The sequence below is a fragment of the Siniperca chuatsi genome, linkage group LG21 (genome assembly GCF_020085105.1).
Source record: "Siniperca chuatsi isolate FFG_IHB_CAS linkage group LG21, ASM2008510v1, whole genome shotgun sequence".
Classification (NCBI taxonomy): domain Eukaryota; kingdom Metazoa; phylum Chordata; class Actinopteri; order Centrarchiformes; family Sinipercidae; genus Siniperca; species Siniperca chuatsi.
The window spans coordinates 8,500,787-8,520,523 of record NC_058062.1 but is presented as its reverse complement, the minus strand read 5'-3'; the positions used below and the strand labels follow the sequence as shown (position 1 = coordinate 8,520,523).

The 19,737-nt window shown below is 38.1% G+C and overlaps 1 protein-coding gene across 14 annotated transcripts in view; it reads left to right on the top strand.

Moving 5' to 3' along the window:
• The window catches only part of axin1 (axin 1), a 33,593-nt gene extending 20,037 nt beyond the window's left edge, over nucleotides 1-13,556 (top strand). For 7 of the 14 annotated variants that reach the window (XM_044181347.1, XM_044181344.1, XM_044181348.1 and 4 more), the window contains 7 exons: nucleotides 1,039-1,176; nucleotides 4,492-5,033; nucleotides 5,106-5,270; nucleotides 5,657-5,905; nucleotides 6,120-6,227; nucleotides 8,831-8,980; nucleotides 9,655-13,556. In XM_044181347.1, the coding sequence (XP_044037282.1) occupies nucleotides 1,039-1,176; nucleotides 4,492-5,033; nucleotides 5,106-5,270; nucleotides 5,657-5,905; nucleotides 6,120-6,227; nucleotides 8,831-8,980; nucleotides 9,655-9,781 (1,479 nt within the window). In that variant the 3' untranslated portion in view covers nucleotides 9,782-13,556. Of the gene's footprint in view, nucleotides 1-1,038; nucleotides 1,177-4,491; nucleotides 5,271-5,656; nucleotides 5,906-6,119; nucleotides 6,228-8,830; nucleotides 8,981-9,654 lie in introns of all 14 variants that reach the window. The other 7 variants (XM_044181353.1, XM_044181351.1, XM_044181352.1 and 4 more) reach the window with 7 other exon arrangements.
• The last annotated feature ends 6,181 nt before the right edge of the window (nucleotides 13,557-19,737 follow it).

Sequence of the window (19,737 nt, the reverse complement as noted above, 5' to 3'; positions counted from 1 at the left end):
CTTGGTAGGAAAACCCCTGCCCTAATTAGGCCTCGAAGTAAAGAATCAAATTAAAACACCACGCGTAGCATCCTATTAGGATGCATGAATTGACTGTATACAGTAGTAGAGGACAAATCCCCAAAGCATAACTCTCACGTTTCCCTGCCCCAACAAATTAATCATGACTTCACTTCATGGGTAATAGGAAGATTGACAGCGCTTGTAGGTAAAACATTTTTTAAATGGCACTTGTTTTGCAACCTTTTTTTAATATAAACTGGTTCCAAACCAGGAGTTAACAGCTTTGAATTGTCATAACTGCAGTGCAATAAGTCATGTCCTTATTAAGGAAAGGCAAGTTTATTTGTATAGCACATTTCATACACAAAAGCAATTCAAAATGCTATCATAAGCCATTAAAAACATAAGTGAATTATGTGTCATTTAAAATTACAGTACATTTGTTATCCTCCTAGTTTGAAATGTAAAATAAAACAAAAAGGTTAATATCACATCTAGGATGCATTCTTTTTGCTGTAGACACGCTTATCAAATGTAAACAGTTATGTGATTAAAGCTTGCAAGGTGATATATGTTTGATGGAAAGGTTAGTTTCAACCTCTGTTTCAAAATCACACAGAAGGCATGGGAATGCCGTTGAGCCCTGATAGAATTTATAACAAGGGTTAAGCATACATCAGGGCTCGTAATCAGCCATAAAGTGTGTAGATAAGCTCAGGTTGCAGTATAATAGTTATTGAAAGGCTGTGCGTTGTGTTTGCTAGCACAGAAAAGAAATAAAAAGTCCGTGTTTATGTAATGTTACTACAGCGTCTTCTACTCTTCTCAGCAGAGTCGGTCCAGTCTGTGAAAAGCTGGTTGTTTAACACTTGACACTGTCTTCTTTAATGTTTCCTGCTTATGTTTTAGTCCCTTCATATGATCACTGACAGGATGTAAGGGGTCAGGGTGGTAAAACTGCCCGTGTGGTGTTGACAGTAATGCAGCAGTGACAATTAGCAGAGAGTGCTTACAGTTTGACATTTCTTCCCCCAGCGCACAAACCGGATTCCAAAGGATATACATGTGGAGCCGGAAAGGTTTGCTGCAGAGCTGATCAGCAGACTGGAGGGCGTACTAAGGGAGAGAGAGGCTCAAGAGAAACTAGAGGAGCGACTGAAGAGAGTACGATTGGTATGTTTACTATATTTTCTGAACCAGTGTCTACTGTTTAAAGCACAAGCAGATCCACTGTTTTGTTAATTTGGTCCAACGTGAGAATAAGCCGCATCTTTCAGGAGTTGTTGCAGAGGTTCACACTGGAGAGCACTGTCTGTGGACTAAATGACCTCTAACGTAATACAATTGAGGCAGTGCAGGGAAGGAAAAGGAACATACATGTTTTGACTCTCAGCTTTTCTCAGAGTGATTCTGAGCTGCTTTTACTCAGTAAAGTTAAAGACATATGAGGCACTGTAAGGATCTGATTATTCCTGCCACCATGTTAGCTTCTGGTGACACCAACGGAATAATAGTAGCCAGGGGGAAAAGAAAGTAGATTCAGTTTATGGCGATTATTTTCATTGTCGGTTTAATCTGTCACTTATTTTAAATGTCAGAAAATAGTGAAAATTAAAAAAAATTCACTATGGTCCATGGTAACATCTTTAAATTCCTTATTTTATATGACCAATAGTACAAAAACCTAAAGATATTCAGTTTACTAACATATATAACAAAGAAAAGCAGCAAATCTTTTGACATTTGACAAACTGGAATCTGAGAAAAATGACTGAAATGATGAATCGATTATCTAAATAGTTGCAGGTTAATTTTATGTCAAACAACTAATCAATTAATTGAGTAATAAACTTAGCTCTAGTGCAGTTTGTATTATATTGGAAACATTTATATTGAAACCTGATATATTTTTTGCATTGTCAGACTTTCAAAAAACACAATATGTGAAAAGCTCCTGGTTTCAGCTGGTTTCAGTGAACATGTTCTGGTTATGAGTATCTCATTTTAAATTCTCATTCCACAAATCTTGATTTCAAATGACTCTTTTCTCACTTGAATAACTTTGATTTAATTTAATAAAAGAATGATTAAATCAATTATGATCATAGATAGTGCATTGAAAAGCAAACTGTATATTGAGCAGTATTAGTAATACCACCAAAACCCATTTCTGAGCCAGAAAGTGAGATGTGTATCTGGCCGTTGGGCTTAAAGTTTTTCAATAACAAAGGAGTCTTAAATCTGCCTGGCCTTAATGAAATTAATGAGGCTAGCTATTTGAATGGGGAATAAAAAAACATCATGAATCATTTGGAGAATTCCAGTCTTGGCCTGTCAGCGATCTGGCTTTGTCGATGAATCAGATGGAGCACCTGCACGCTCGGCCACTTGTAAGCCTGGAACAGTGTGCCGCCTGTTTGATGTCACTTGAAGGGTGATGAAATGGTTGCTGCTACCACAAATGAAATCTCCCTCAGTACACAGAGCCAAGTATTAAGTCTGAAGGCAGACATTTTATGTGGTTTGGCCCTGAAAGGAGAGGAGCTGCCATCACACAGCTCAAGGTTTGCTTTATTAAACCTGGAGGCATGACATGACTACCTTCATCAAGTGATTCTCTGTGCATCTTGAAAAAATAATGTGAACTTAGGTTTTAGCTTTTTAACCATAATATCAAAGGGTATTAAAAATCGTATAAATAAAATGCATGAAGAATTTCTGTAGCATAAAATCAGATTCAAAAATCCACCATCTGGTTAAACATTGATGTTATCACTTATTGCTGTGAGGAAAAGGTCCACATGACTTCAGGAGGATATGAGTAACTTAAATTATTGCCACAGCTCTGTCACACAGTCTGATAAGAATGAAATTATGGCTTCACTTAACGTAATTCTTTGGAACAGTGGACCTTGTGGCCCAGCTATGCACTGGATAATGCACGTAAACAAGAGCAGCAACATGCTGTTCACAAAAGTAAATCAATGGCAAAAAGACTCATGTGAGCAGGATGGTCATCGCTTGTCTGAATTGGATTTTTATTTAGTGTTAACAAGACAGAGCATGCAACCATGTACACAAATACTCCTTGTAAGGAGAGACACGATATTGTATAAATGAGCTACTGTAAACTGTTATCAGTAAATCCCCATCCACCACCTAAGCTATTCTGTAGAACGTCAAATATCTGCTGTCGTCTGCCATTTTCAAATAGAAAATGGAGAAAAATGTGGTCAAATGAAGATGTCATGGTTTCATGAATAACTTCCACTGGGCTCCGCTAACACAAATGTCTGGATTTGGTGCAGAGATACGAAGACACATCAATTATTAAAAACATGCCAAGAAATATTTGGCATGTTGGCATTTTTTACAATAATAACACAGGAAGTTAAGTTAATATAGGAGCAGGATGAGAAACCCTTACATGTTTTCATTGATACAGTTATAGCTAATGGGTGTTGAGCACAGGGCAATAGCAAACTCAGTTGGTTTGGCATGTTCACAAGCGAAGGTTTTTTTTAATTATTAACAAAAGTTTGGGCATGGACTGGCTAAAAGATAAAAGTGAAATCCCCACCTACTGTTGTCTTTCCACTATATCTCTTTGTTCTCTCCCCTTCCTTCTCTGCCGAAGTGTTTCTAACTTAATACAGGAGGCACAAAGATAAAAGCTGAGCGGAATGGTGCTTACTGCTCCAGCTGCATTAAAAACATTTTCTGATGGTGTTATGTGACAGTTTTTTAATTCAAAACTAAATATTTAGTGATACAACAAACTCTGTCAAATGTGCATCTCTGGTAAGAAAATATTGGGTTCAGAATTTCAATTGAATTTGTAGTAATGGTGGTGGGAGGTCCTTGTGCCATAAGGATTACAACTTGACCATTACATTTATTTTTTTTTACATGACTGAGTTTTTCCACCCACTGCTGTTTTATTTCATCACTGCACATCCTCCACTCCCTACAGTGCCTGCTAATCAAAAGCTATTATGAATGCCTGCAGCAGCACCCCACCCCATGATTCCCCCTGGAGCAGATTCTGTCAGAGCGGGATTTTCTCCCAGTCACTCAGAGCAGAAACTGTATCAGTTGCACTTGTCATTACATGAAACTACACAAATGTCCTGTGTGCATGAATAGTATCCCCCGAACCTGACGGATATTGCTGTATTCTGGGTTTGTCTTCAAACCTCTGCAGTAACAATGAGAAGACACATATTAGCATATGGTGAAAATCTGCCACCTGCAGGTTGAAATAAGTACAGCATATGCTCACTTTTTGTCAACTTTTGTCAAATGTGTTAGGAAATAAGCTGAAAGAATAATAATGAGAAAAAAATGCATATAGATATATTTTGTATGGCTTTTATCAAACTAGTTTTATCCTTATAACCTGGATTTATTTTTCCACATTTTTATTCCAGGTTCGATTTTTTTACGCTAAATGATATTTTGTTTTCTGTGTGTATTTTTGTCCCAAAGGAAGAGGAAGGTGATGAAGTCATGTCCACAGCAACAGCATTATCCAGTCACAAGTTCCCCCCTGGTGCTTATCTGCAGAATTACAACTCCCGCTATGCTGACACCACCTACAGCGGTCCTTTAATGAGAGATGCTCATGAGGAGAACCCTGAGAGCATCCTGGATGACCACGTACAGAGGGTCATGAAGACTCCCGGCTGCCAGTCACCTGGTACAGGCCGTCACTCTCCCAAGTCACGCTCCCCTGACGGTTTCCCAGGGGGCAAAGGGATGGGACTTGGAATGGTGCTGTCCTCAGGCCAGGGTAAACATCCATCCAGGCATGGTCTCAAGGGAGACACCAGCCACATGTACCACCACAAACACCTGCACCACATCCACCATACTGGCGTCGGGAAGTCCAAAGAGCAGGTGGAGGCTGAAGCAGCCATGCGTGTGCACGGCAGCTTTCCCTGGAGCATGGAGACGAGTCATTATGGATCAAAGTCTCGCAGCTACGCAGAAGGCATGGGATCCAACCCTATGGAGCATACAGGGTATAGGTGCGCATCAATAATGCACCCAAAATGCTTTTTGCTTTTCTACCTACTTACTTGTTTTCCTCCATTGTACAGTAGCAAAGGCGGCACACAGTGTAAAAGAGCGTTCAAGAAAAGTGAGGAAGTGCGGCCTTATGACATGCCAGGGCCTGCAGAGGAGATGGAGAAAAACCAGAAGATCCTTTTGTGGCTGATGGAAGGACAGAAAGAAATGGTTCAACATAAGAGGAGCCCATACGGGTCAGTGATGACAGTTAACTTTATATGACTGCAAGCATTTTGCTTTAAATCTTGACAGTTAAAAATATCAGGAATGCACTCCAGCCGCAACTGTGCCATTGTTTATAATATTACTGGTTGGTCACCTTAAAGGAAAACTTCCCTTTCCCACTACAGTAGTTTTGTTCATTTGTGCCCCCCACTAATCAAAGCAAAAATAACAAAGCTACCGTGAGTGTGTTTCTGTTCAGGATTACCTACACACCTGCATTAGAGAATGATCTTGTACTGTTAGAGTAAGCACTGACTAACAATGGAAGAAGAGGAAAAAAGCCACTTTTTTAGGATACTCTTGCTTTGTTTAGTTTTATTGTTGATATTCAAAAAGTCATGACTTTACATTTTAGGAGTACTACTGGATCCAAGAGGACCACAGGCCATGAAGGATCCCGTCTCAGCTCAGTGGAGCGATCAGGGTCGGTGCATCCTTGCGTCAGCGCCCAACTGCGGAACAATGTGCAGCCATCTCACCCTTTCGTCCAGGATCCCACCATGCCGCCCAACCCAGCTCCCAGCCCCCTCATCCAGCTGGAGGAGGTGCGCCGGCGGCTTGAGGAGGAGAAGATTAAGTCTGGAACTTTACAACCCAAGCAAAGGTAAGTGGATGGACATGTCCCATTACCATGGTTATCTGTCCAGTTAATCGGTGCAGTTTTTCAACAGAATATATTTAACTTGATCCAAAAGGGGAGGAAGCCGGATCTATTCTTTTTCTTTAGTTAAAATGAAACAGTTACCCTTTTGTTCTCTAGCCTGTGTGCTCCTTAGGGCCGTTCTCTGTCTAACTACTGGGGTTGTTCGGTCCCTTAGGTATGTGATGGAGGTGATCCAGAGAGGTCGCACCGCAATCAGGCCTGCACTGTTCCCTCCGCTCAGCGTGGTGCCCGCCGTTTCTGACAATGAGCTCTCCGAGCCCGAGTATGTCCACTGTGTCCTACCAGTAACTTTTCCCACTATCTCCAAATTCCCCATAGGTCACAGCAACCTTGTTCACTTCCCATTTCCATTAGTGGTAATTTAGTTACCCAGGACTGTCTGTTTTTGTAGAGCTACTAAAAGAGACATTTAGAAATCAGTAATGAGCAATTTCTTTCCCTAATTCCCTCCTCTGTGTGCTGTATTTGTAATGTCATTATGTAGTATCCCACACTCTATCCTTGAGTGTGTTTTAATGTGGTATCTTGTCTAGTTTTTCCTGTATCCAATAATGTGAGGATAAGACTCAACCAGCATCCACATACTCCTTATCAGCTTAAGACAGTAGCCATTACATTGCCTGTTGCATGTTAAGCCAGTGGAGGGTGTTGAGTGAGCAATAATGTACAACAAGCTGTCCAGAAAAAAGAAAATAATGGACAAAGAGGAGGCAAAGAATGGCAGTATGTGAAGTGAGGGGTATTCGGGACACTTTGGGGGCATTATCACACCTATACTATGGCCACTTATTAAAGGAAAGTGGCTTGTTTTGTGACAAGTATCGTAAGTTTGAAGTATTTAGCATTTTGATTTAGAACAGCGGTTAAACTGTTGACTGGAGCCATCCATGATTTTGACACCTGGAAGCCAGTGAGAAAAGACTTTCAGACTTTCAGTGTCCATGGTATAAACGGTACTTTTTCTCCACCCTGTCATAAATCACTAGGATCATACTTGATAGTAGAAAACATATCAGATCCTTTGCTGGTTATTTCCCAGGAAGACCAGAAAGAGGATCGCACAGGAAGTATAAGTGTATGTTTTCTGTGTTCTTGCAGAGGTAGTATTAAGTATTGACGAGAGGTTCGCCTTTTTGATGTGCTGTCAGAAACATGTTTCTGTTTGATGTTTGACTGCCCTCTCAGGTGGATACTTAACAGATGGAGGGGAATAGGGGAGCTGTGTAAGAGGTAGATGAAAGGCACTGCCAGTAGGTGAAGCCTCTGGTCAGACCTATGAGGACTGGGGTTCAGGACTTGGTGTGGGCCTGGATCACGACTAACTACACCTTTCAGTACCTCCATTGTGCAAGCTCAAAATGTCTGAAAGATAGCTGAGAGACTGGAATTTTGAAAAAATGAAGGATGTTTGTTTTGAAAGAACACGGTGGTGTTTTGAGTTATATTGTTCACTTTCACTAAAAAAGAGAATATATCATGAAAACGTTATGCCCCTTTGGGTCGATGTAAAACTGATCTGTAAGAGAACAGATTGATGTAATGTTGTGTAAATTTACACCCGCAGTAATGTACTGGCATTGACATCACTCAGCTTTTTTATTGGTCTTAAAACTCTGAATATTGGTCTTAAACATTGCATTAACCACTACACTGCTGGCTATAATTGGGAGAAATACATTTATATCTGAAACTTTTAATATCACTCCCACTCCCAGACTAGCCTGTTGTCACTGCAAATTTAGTTACTTTCAGTGACAAAAACAGATGTAGTTATGTGGTTCAAGTTGGTACACAAGATGTCAGGCTAAAAACATTTGAGATCACTAAGGATAACATTATCTCATTGTGCATCATGGCACACCCAAAGGCTGCCGGTAAGATCATCATTTCAGGGCCTCTCCCACTCAGAGGAAATTGTGAATAGTAGAGTACACCCATTTACTTAAACTGCTGGCTAGCTGACTTATAATTACCCTTCATCAGCAGGCCTATGCCCAGTTGTAAACATCTTAAAGGTTAAGTTAACCCAAAATACTTTAAAAATATTTTTTTTCCCATTCCCCTCGGTGGTATTCAGCCCTGCAGATATTTATGAGTTGACCAGTATTTGCTGAGGTTTTGAGATATCTATCGATAATAATAGACCTCGCTGTCAACACTTTTTATCTGCATCTGTTTTCTCCCAAAGTAGAAAATGGCAAAAATTGTCCACTGTGATATCTGTGAAATTTTTTTTGTTTAATTTTCTAGCTCCCCTCCAGTTCATTTGTGTACTTTTCACCTATACATCCTTTTGAAACAGTGCTTGTCATTTTTCTTGTTTACCATGTTATTTTTGCTTTCTATCTATATAAGCTATCCTTAGATAGCCTCAGTGTTGTTTCCTCCAGAAGTGATTATTGAAAGACACTGCTTTTTGTTCACTGTTCTAATCCAGAACTCAGAAATGTCCAACCTGTTCAAAACTTTCAGCATTCAGTCAGCATGTGAACCAGAAAACAAGAGGATGTTAGCCCATGTCCTTTCTCTCTTCACTCCCTCCCTCCCTGTAATTACACACATTGATTAGAAAGTTTAACCTTTTGCGAAGATGCGAAGTATGGAATGACATCAGCCTTCAGTTGGTCCTAATTTTCTGTTCATTTCATGTATTTGATTTGGTTATTTAGTTCTTTCGTCTTTTGATTTCTTTTTTTGTAAAGAAAGTTAACATTATTGTCTTTGTTTCCTCAGTTATACAGTTGCTTATGAATATGAGCAGTTTGTAATTGTCATTCCCCTTAGCTTTAGCAAACTCTAGTCCATATGAACATGTTAATAACGTTTCAAGTTTTCAAAATTGTTTTCTCTCTCTTCTATTTGTAGACATAAAGCCACTAAAAAGCAGCCATGTGAAAACATTACTGTGGCATATTACTTCTGTGAGGAGCTGATACCGTACAGGACGTCTGTCAAAGGGAGGGTCGTCACACTGGGCCAGTTCAAAGAACTGCTAACAAAGAAAGGAAATTACAGGTGAAATTGATGGTGCTATTTGATTTCTGTGGACATACATTTCAAGAGATGTAACAGCTGGAATTAATGTTTTAATTATCAGCAAGCAGGATTGTATCAAGATTGTATTGTCTACAACAGCTTTGAAAATGCAAAATATAGCCTAATTTGGAGTCCTTAAAATGTTTTTAGAGCTATAGTTTTAGTCTGGGGTATATATGGCAATGAATATTAGTTCTAAGTACATCCAAACAAGTTCAATAAAATTGTCAGGTAGCTTGTTTAGAATGGGGTTTGCTTAAAACCTTAAAATAACTTCAGGCTGTGTCGGTTAACACTGGTCTAACGGAGGGGTGTTATGATTAAAGGTCAAGTGATTTTGACTGATGAGATGGTTGTAACACATTTGTAATTGTCTTTGAGTAGATGCAGTTGAATTTTAGAATTTCTAACTCTGAAAGGCCACAGTTCCTGCATCACAGATCCAATATTTGACAAATTATAGAGGCATGATGAATTATAGCATGATCTACTAAAAATTATATACTTATTTGCCTGATAAGGGTGCTACAAGTGAATCTTAAATCTTTTAACTTGATTGTCTCAAAAAGTCTCCGATGTTGTAACATTGAGATAAGAGTAAAGGTCACAGCTTTTAACCTGGAGAAGTTAACTTTGTTCCGTCCCTTTTTTAGGTATTATTTCAAGAAGGTAAGCGATGAGTTTGACTGTGGTGTGGTGTTTGAAGAGATACGTGAAGATGACGCTATCTTGCCCATCTTTGAGGAGAAGATAATCGGAAAAGTTGAAAAAATTGATTGAAGTGTGTATGTTCAAGAGGAAGGAGTCAGAAAGCCAGCGTATGATGGACCAAGGAGCGACTTGATGGAGAAGAGGAACTGTTTTAGGATTGAGACTGGAGGAGCAGAGAATAAAGTGATACAGTGGAAGTGGATCTAGAGGTGAAGAGCAAAGCAGCGGCCACAGAGGATGACTTGTGACTTTTGAGGCTCTGTAGCACCACTGCAGTGACGTTGGACTAGAAGAGAAAAGACCTCATTCACTTCTTTGGAGTGTAATGTAGCATTGTAAAGTTTACTAGATAAATGAAGAGCAAAAGTGCTACTAAAGCTACATATTTTTGATAAGATGTATCAGAGGGTGTCCTTTCTAAAGTAACCACACTTGGAATTTTTATATGTATTGGTACCAGATGTGTACAGTTTGTGTTAAAAGATAACAAAATTTTATATCTATTTAAGTATTTAAAATGCTTATTTTCAATCCTATTGAAGCAGGAGTGTTGCCGCTGTTGAAGACGATCAAAATTCTTTATAGGGCTGATTTTTTTTTTTTTTTTTTTTTCATTCAATGTAAACCTTCTGGGTTCTAATGTTTCTGCTCTTAGTGCTATTAATACTGTACTTACCAGTACTTTATTTTGTGGCATTCAGTCAGGCTGCACTTTCATTGTATTATATACCACTGACTATGTCTCAACGTAGGCTGCAACATGAATTTCTACAGCACCAAACATGAGTGACCAGAAAAATCTAAACCCCTGAAGAGTCAACAGCCCAGTGTCTTAAAATAGTACTTTTAAGATCATGGTGATTTATGGTCATTTTTGAGACTCAAATTTTGTGGTGGTTGTAATGGATTAAAAATACAACATATAAGAAACACTAATGCAATCCAATACATCACCACAAACTCAACTTTAAAAAATGAACATAGGAAATGACCATGGAGTCAGTTCCTCACTCACACAGTCTCAACATGAATTGAACATCATAAGATTAACAAAGTTATTATTTATTGTAGGGCTGTTTTGGGTTGCGTTACTGCATATTGTACAGGTTGTTAGATTTTGCTGGTCATTTGGTGTATGCTGCATGTAAATGCAGCCGATGGCTATGTTTATGTACAGTCTTGCATTGCATTAGTTCTTACCCAACCCAGTTGGAAGTTTTAAGAAAATTGCCTTGGAATAACAGTAGATGCAATAATACTGTAAAAAAAAAAAAAAAAAAAGAAAAAAAAAAAAGATTGGCTTGGAAATCACAAGTTGAATATCTATGCAAGTTGGTTCATAATTGTGTTGCCCTAATCCAAAAACTACATCTGGCATTTATTAACCTAAATAAGTAACATTAGAAACATTTTCAAAATAATTTGCTACACATAAGAACAATCAGTCTATTAAAAGCCTGTTTAAAAAAACATCTCTTAATTTAGGTGTTTGTTTAGATGGTATTGAAGTCAATTCATCAGGCTGAAATTTCAGTTGGGTTAAGGCCGCCAGGGCTTCTCTAAAGGTTTTTTTCCAATTCTGATGATTAATCTGAGTGTGGATGAGTAATTTGACCTTTTTTAAAATAGTCAGTGCCAATGAAATTACTCTTAAGAGGCCGGTTTGCCAATTTTCTTTTAATTATTTGTAGTTTAACACTGAATGACACTGTTTGGGGTTCATATTCATTCCGAATTTAAAGTCAAGTACTGCCTTCAGCATTAGAGGTTAGTGTTGTTAATGCGACAGAAGAGCAGCTTTTCTACTTGTAGACTTGCACACTCATGTTCATGCTTGCAGTGCAGAGAGGCCCTTCAACCTGTTTATCAGAGGTCATATCGCAGCATTTGAATGAGAAGGCCAGTGAATGTCATTAGAATACTATCAACAGTTGATGTTTGTGCAATGAAGATCACATAAAGGCATATTTAAACATACTGTAAGTGCTTTACCATTTAACAGCCAGTGTAGAGGAGAGTTCAGCACATTCAGATTTCTCTGAAGTTCTGTAATCACGTAGAGTTCCTCCACAGGAGCTGATGAGGGCTAACAGACACTGAAATGTTGCAATTATGTTTACATCAAGTTGGTTTTTTTTACAGCTTTGAGGTCCGTACATGTTAATTTCTGTGATCCCCAAGACTTACCATCTTAAACTTTTAATCACTGCTTAGTAGATCGATCAGTTAAGAAGGGGCTGCACTAAGAGCTGATATCTAATCTGTAGCCGTCTCTAGCTTATTACAGCTACATCTCGCGCCTAGCAGGAATGACTTGTTTAGTGCAAATGATCTACTTTTGATAGATCACGTTACACCAAAGAGAAAAAAGTACATGGTAGGTACTGTAGGCACACTCTGGAATAACCCTTTCACATTGATATTTCTCTTCATTTTGTGGCAGCACTTATTATTTGGTATCCTTGTTATACATTTTTTTTATGTTAAAACATTGAAGCTCTTGCATGAAAGGCCAGAAAGTTTTTTTTGCAGTGTACAAGGTGTATATGACTGCAGTTTTCTGATGCGTCTTGTTATGAACATCAGCTTTGAAAACATCGAACATCAGACATTCGAATGGAACACTTCATGAAGCTTGCAGGGCATTTAGATCTTATTATTGCAACACTGAAAAAATGTCTAAGCCGATTTATATTTCCTGTCCCCTCTAATTGGCAATGTAAATGACTCTTTTGCACTGGAATAGCACAAACTGATATGAAACTAGAAAACATTGCATATAGTCAGTGGGGGAAGCTACATGACATTAAGTTTCAAGGCCACCACGTTTGTTTGTTTGTTTTTTCTGTGATTGTGCTGAGTCCATAGTGAGGAATGTGCTTTAATAAGACTTTTTTGTTATGGAGTAATACACAGAAAGAAAAGTGGACCTTGAAACCAGAGTGCTGTATCATATAGGTCGTTGCATAGAAACCCAGTGTAAGGAATATCTCCTTTTTTGAGATGCTGCCTTTTTTTAGATTCCTAACTTAAAGGGACAGAACAAACAAAATCAAAAATAAATATGTTTTCTCTTACCTTTAGTGCTATTTATTTATCTAGATTGTTTTGGTGTGAGTTTCCGAGTTTTGGAGATTTCAGCGCTTTGAGCACCACAAGCTGAGTTCCGTATAGTCCCATTATATTCCAAAAATGCAGACATCTCTACTGCTCTCTACTGCAATCTCCAAAACTCAGCAACTCACACCAAAACAATCTAGATAGATAAAAGCACTACAGGTAAGAGGAAAAATATGTATTTTTGATTTGAGGGTGAACTGTCCTTTTAAATCAGTTCACGTTAAATACATTTACTTCATTTGCCTCCAGTGGTCCTTCGTTAAATTTTACATTTTTGAGTACATGATCAAGTTAAATACCATATGTGTTATCTTGATTTTCATTGTTTATTTCTTTTGAAATATATCAAATCTGTTATGATTTTTTTTTCTGTGAAAGCCCCAAAAGTAAACTTCCATTATTTAAGATCAATGAAATGTATATAATAAACATCAGAGTGCCTTTATTACTATGCTTATGATGTCTGCAGTGTGACTTTCAGACAGATGTGGGGACATAAATACCAGGGACTAGCTTTATTTTAAAAAATTTTTTGTTTTGATTTTCAAGGTCTTGTTTAATGTTTGTCACTATTCCACCTTTTCTATGTAAATATGTACAACTTAAATTGTCATCAACCAGCAGCCGAGTCAGCACATTCAGTACCCTGGACCTGTTTCTGTTCACTAACTAGCATGGTTACCATTTAAAGGTACCTGGACAATAAATACATGCAATAAACCAGCGCTTGAGTTTTGAGTGTATTTGATGTCATATTTAATTTGCTGCAGGCAAACGCAGGTTAAAGGACCTGCAGTGGTGCTGTGCGTTGCCAGCACACCCACGAGCTTTTAAAATGTGGCAGATGACTTGTCTTTGTTATCTAGTAAAGTTTATTTGTGTCGATGATAATTTAAAGGGTGCCCCAACATGTTGAAATCACAGAATGCTACATATATACAGCGTCTGTTTTGTTTTGAAGTTGAACAGAACTGCAGTGTAATGTCTCAGACTGAAGAGGGCACTCTTAGTTTACTGGTAATGTTCGATATACTGTATTCATCTCAGAGATACTTACACCAAAACTGTTAAGACAAGCATATCGAATGATATACAAAGAATTAATTTTGGATCAATGTGTATGTGAAACGATTTTCCTCTGAAGAGAAGAGAAGAGAGTTTCCCTGTGAAATCCTGCTGAATAGCCTCCACTGACCTCATATCTGAGCAGATTAGAAACACTGCTGTCTCTTTCTCTGGCTGTTAACGTATTGATTTAAAATAAAAAATGATGATCAATTTCCTGCCGAGATTACCAGGCTGCTTTTACCTTGACTCATACAAGCTAATCAACACTTAATACTAGGGAAAGCTGTTTAAATGAACAGGATGTTTGGAGCAATTAAGGCTACTCTGCTGCTGCTGCCATGTTGTGTTGTGCTCTCCACCCACAGGCTCATATTGGACTAATGATTGATTAACCAGATCAGACTAATAAAAACGACCTCTTCAGGTGATATCAATATGTTGGTTAGTCAATGCCTTAAAGCACCTTGTGGAGTTAAATAGACTTTAATTAGACTGTTTTTTAAGCTAAATTAAAATCTTTGTGTGCTCAAGTCTTTACAGCGTAAACACAGTCATACAGCTGCAGTGCAGGTGTTCTGACGCAGAAGTATTTTACACCTCTCGAAGACGCTGTATGACTTCATCCTGCTACCTGTTGTTCCTTAATGTTACTGTTGATGAGATATCTCTTCAACATGCTGACCTGCCTGTAAACACCATTCGTTTCACTCACCTCTTCCTTTGAGTGTAGGCATGAACTTGTAACCTCAATCCAATGAGGCAATAGGTTGGATATGAAGGAAATGTGTGCCTTTTGGTCTGGAATGGATATACTGGTTTTATACAAAATGACAAACAGGAGGCTGTTCCAGTGACCTACACGGAAATGTAAGACAAGATATTCACATTATAGAGTTTTTAAATAAGGTCAGGTCAGTTTCCTGGCAAAGCAGAAAGATTTGAAAGTGTCACCCAGACCATATGTGATACAGTACACTGCACTAAATGTCAAGATGACTCACCATTAAATCACCCATTAAAGCCAAACATAATTATGATGATGATAATAATTGTGATTTTGGCTCTGTATTCCTCTAACAACGTCATTAAAGTGCACATACAGTAAACTTACAATGGCAAAACTGAACCAAGTTTGACTGGTTTCTTTATGACTGTGTACTAATGAAATGTGTATTGTGTCATCAAAAGATTGTGAAGAAAACACAGATAATGTCAGGTATTGATTCTCGCTCTGCATGCTAAAGTACTTAGGTACTTAATGCTCTAATTATTGCATCAGATATTATATCATTCATTTGGACAGAACAATAATTGTCTCATCAGTATCACACCCAGTGACATAAATTGATGTTGCAGATCTGAGATTTATGTATCTTTGGTAAGATAACTCTTTGATTAAGTCAAACCCAACTTGATTAATTAATGCTCAAACCATGCACTTCTCACTGCAGCATGGTCCAACAGATATTTTGGCCAAAAGTTTTCATATCATGTTTAAGGGAACTGCTGATAGCACACAAAAATCACCTTTAATATATATAGAAAATTCTTTGTCTTCATGTTATGTAGATACTTGTACAAAGAAAAAGAACTTAGTGGACATTTTTTCCAAAACCTATAGAGCACATCAATGCACCACGTCTAACTCCACTACTGGCTACTGCCTCATAAACCAATCACTTCCATCTACAGCTCCAATTGCATCTCAGACAGAGGTGATAATTGCTTCCTCCAAGGTTTATTAGTTTTTCCTTGTCTTCGGCCTGCTGTAGGTTCACTCTGTTTCATCAAATCTTCCCCACTGCTAAATGCAATGCACTTGCAGCCTAATTCAGATTATTCACAATGGGTAGAATAATCAGCCAAATGTAATTTAACAGAAATCTAATTTCCCATTGGCACCTTGGGAGTAGAATTGTTTTTCAAATTGTAAAACCTGAAGAGCTCGATGAATTATTTATTTATTTTTATGGCATCAGTGTAATTGCAGACAATAAAGCAGCATCTACAAAACTTCTACTCATTAAATAAGTGCTTTTCTAGACTGATTTCAAACCTTCATTTTTTCATCAAAACTGATGAAAAACTGCAGCTACAAAACTGTCTACCAACTGCAACATGACTATACCCTTAAACAACCTCTGAGTGATTGCAGTGTGGTTTCCAGAGCAACCATAGCACCGACACAAACCCTGTCAAGGTTGTCAGTGATGTGAGTATGAATTTGAACAGGCAGCTACATCACATAAGGCATTAACATTCAAAAAAAGAACACCCACTCTAACCCCACTTTGTAGATACACATTTAGTTATCTAAGTAGAACATGTGTGTTTCAGTAAACGCTTTATTCCCTCAGTGGTAATACTTCTAACTTCTCTGATAATGGAGATGTCAATGCATCTCTTTATGTCATCTGCTGTCTGAACTGCGGAAGGCCGAAGAGGCCATAATCACAGAACAATTATGTTGACATCATGAATCATCGTCAATCAAATTTTGATCCTGAATGAACCTTTACAATGATCACAAGAAGTTTAGGTTAGAATCAACAAAAATAAAAAAAATATTATTTCATGATCACGAGAAAAAAAAACGCACGTGTTGAAATCACAAGATAATTACTTGTGATTGTGATTAGATTGTTGGCCATTAGATGGTATCTGTCAGAGATGTACCACTGTGTTATATTGCTAACAAGAGTGTTATAGTTTCAGGGTTTTTCATTTCCTGTTTTATTTTGTAGTATTCTCCTTCCCTTGTGTGTCTTGTGTTGTCTGTAATTTCATTGTCTTAGTACTTGTTTGCAGCAGTTTTATTTTTTATTTCTTGTTGGTTGTAGCTTACATAATCTCACTGTAAAAGGCTTTGTATGCAAGATGGTTACTTACCAAGACCTCTTTAACATTAATTTTAGTAGCTGAGCATCAAACACTCTGTCCCTGACTTGTTTCAATCTTAGATCACCAGCAGAAGTTTTTCTGTAGTAAGCAAAATTAATAAAAAAGTAGATACAGCATCTTTCTAGAAGTGCTTCACAATAAAAGACAGAAGAAATGTATACAATAGAGACACAATATAGAAATTACAGATAAAATAGAAATAAAAAAATAAATAAGTCAAACTAATCAAAGGCAAGTCTAAACAGGTGGGGCTTGAGCTGCTTTTTGAAGGTGTTCACAGATCTTAAATCCAGCGGGAGAGAGTTCCTGTACAAATATCTTCAATTGACCCAGTGATGCATTGACTTTGAGTCTTGGTGCTCGAAATGTACTACACTGCTTCTCTGTTGACAAGATAACAGGCTGCTCATAAAGAGGGAAAATGTGAAAGTATAAAATTAAATGATGTGTGATTACTCTTAATGTTTTGAGAACCTTCAGAAAATGTGCTTAAGCAATTGAAAAACACTATAACTCACTGACTGATTCATTAACCACTAAAATCATTATTCCAGTGGTACACTCCACAGGCCTGTGGACACATCGATGGCAATGTGTGAGAGACATTAATACATGCTGTCCCAAAACATCCTTTAGTTTATCACACTAATGAACAACCCTTGATTGCGGTGCAGCTAGTGGATCAATGGATTATTGCAGTGTCCCTTTCTCTGGTCTTCCATTAAGGACTGTAAGACAGCTATAACTTATAGATGTCTTTATTGTTATGGCCCCCCTTACACCTCTGATCACTTATGAAGGTCATTCAGCACATGTCTGTATCCAAAGCTTGTGTATGTGCTGCATGTAACATGGTTATTTGCTTGTTCAGCATCACAGGTTATTGATCATTTTCCTCTTTTTTTTTGCCCTGCTGTGTGGACAGAAATCCAATATAAAAGAACAACTTAGTTGAAAAGTTTGAAGAACATTACGTAATATCAATGGCTTCTTATGACAAGAGCTTGATTTATTCATTAGTGTTTTCTTTTAAGTGCAGCATGGCCTGTATTGCCTCCAGCTCTGCTCTCACCTCCCAGAGAAGGAGATCACTGCTTCTCTCCCTGAGAAGCAGTGATCTCTTGTGGATCTGCTCTGTTGTGCTGCACTTGTTAATATCATCTACCAATCCTGCAGCAGAAAACAGCAGCAAATAGCCTAAGGCAGCAAGTAAATATGCAGTAAGAAGCAAATTGATATTTCCTGTCTTTGTGGAACAGATGTAGGCCATTGTCCTTGTTCTGTGTGTGGGCAGTGTGACCTTTCCCCAAGCAAAACACCACCAATCATTGTTGGGAATATATTAAATGGTGAACCATGAGCGTAGGAAGCATTGAAAATGTGGGTGGGACAACGTAACACGGTTCCTCTCCCAGAACATTTTTAACAGAGTTAATTTCCTATATTCTTGTATCTTTTAACAGGTGGTTTGCCCCAGATTACATACTTGAAGATATTAAAAAGCTAAAAGTACAGAAACTGATTTGATGACTAATTCATTTGATAATAATTTGGAGCCATCTTTGACAATAACCACTCATTTTTTGTTTAAACTTGAGGATCTCTTCATGTTTGCATGCAATTGCAATTTCCAATTTTGGTTAAATTAATTTCTTTGATGTTGATGTTCTTTGATCAAATCAATATGTAAAGTGGAGAGGACAATAGTCAAAGTGCCTCTATGCCCGGCCTATTCAATTGGCCAGCGGGCCACATCTGGCCCAGAAGCAACCTCCGAGTGGCCCAGCATACATAAATCTGACATAATAAAATAGAAATAAGTAAACTACATAAATAGTGTATGGAAGTAGCTATCGAGTGAGCCATCTTGCTTCCTTCTCATCTCTGTTGAGAGTTCCACATGCGCAGTGCCGATCAGGCAGGCAATCATATCTTTCACAAATCAACGTTTTCTCGTGTGAGTTCCGATCACGCTTAGTAGCTTTTCAAAACATCTGGCTATTAACAGTCAGAACTAGTGTTCTCCTGAAAATATGTCTGTGTCAACCCTGAAGCGTAAATTTGACAATGAAAACAGTCAGTTTAACCCTGCCTGGACTGGCAAGTTTATTTTATTGCCATCTTCAAACGCCTGCTATTTTTTATTACATTTATTTGCATTTGTTTAAAATTTGTCATTACCAAAAACTAAAGAAAAGGTTTTAAATACCTGCTGAAAATGTCTGGCCCATCTACATTTTTTGGTTTTAAAATCGAATTTGTAATTGAATAGCCCTGCCCTATGCATTCTCCAATAAACTACATGCATTTTCTACATACATCATTTCTACTACTATGAAGAATCACCAGGACCTGAGGCCTTTTTTACACACATAACACTGCTACCGAGAGGGTTCATTAGCAGGTGTTAATCTTAACAGTTAGCTAACCGAACAGTGAGGACGCTGTCAGTATAGAGACTTTGTAACAAAATCAAGAAGGCTACAAGCAACAGGCGAACAAATTACGAACATTTAGTTAAATGCAGTTAACAATTTCCTGAACTTTTTGTGGTGACAGTGTGTAACCCACCAACTCAGCTTCCTGGCATCAATGATGAGCTAACGTTAGCGGCCCGCTGGTGTGTGTGTGATTTCATGCCTGTGTGCAAGGTAGCAGTGAAAATGTGGTATGGAATTTCACTGATTTGGACATTCTGTCAATAAGCAAGCGGAATGGATTTGATAATGAAGCACTGACACATCACTCTGAAAAGAGCGCCAAGTGGATAGACCGATGCACTGATTTTTGACATGGTAAAAACATGGTAAAAGTGTGTGTGGGGGTCTAAATTATTTTAAAATGTGGGTGGGACCTCATATAATAGCTGCGACGTCCATGTGGTGAACGAATAAATCTAAACCCCGGAATCCATCTGAAATGAAGCAGCAGGTCTA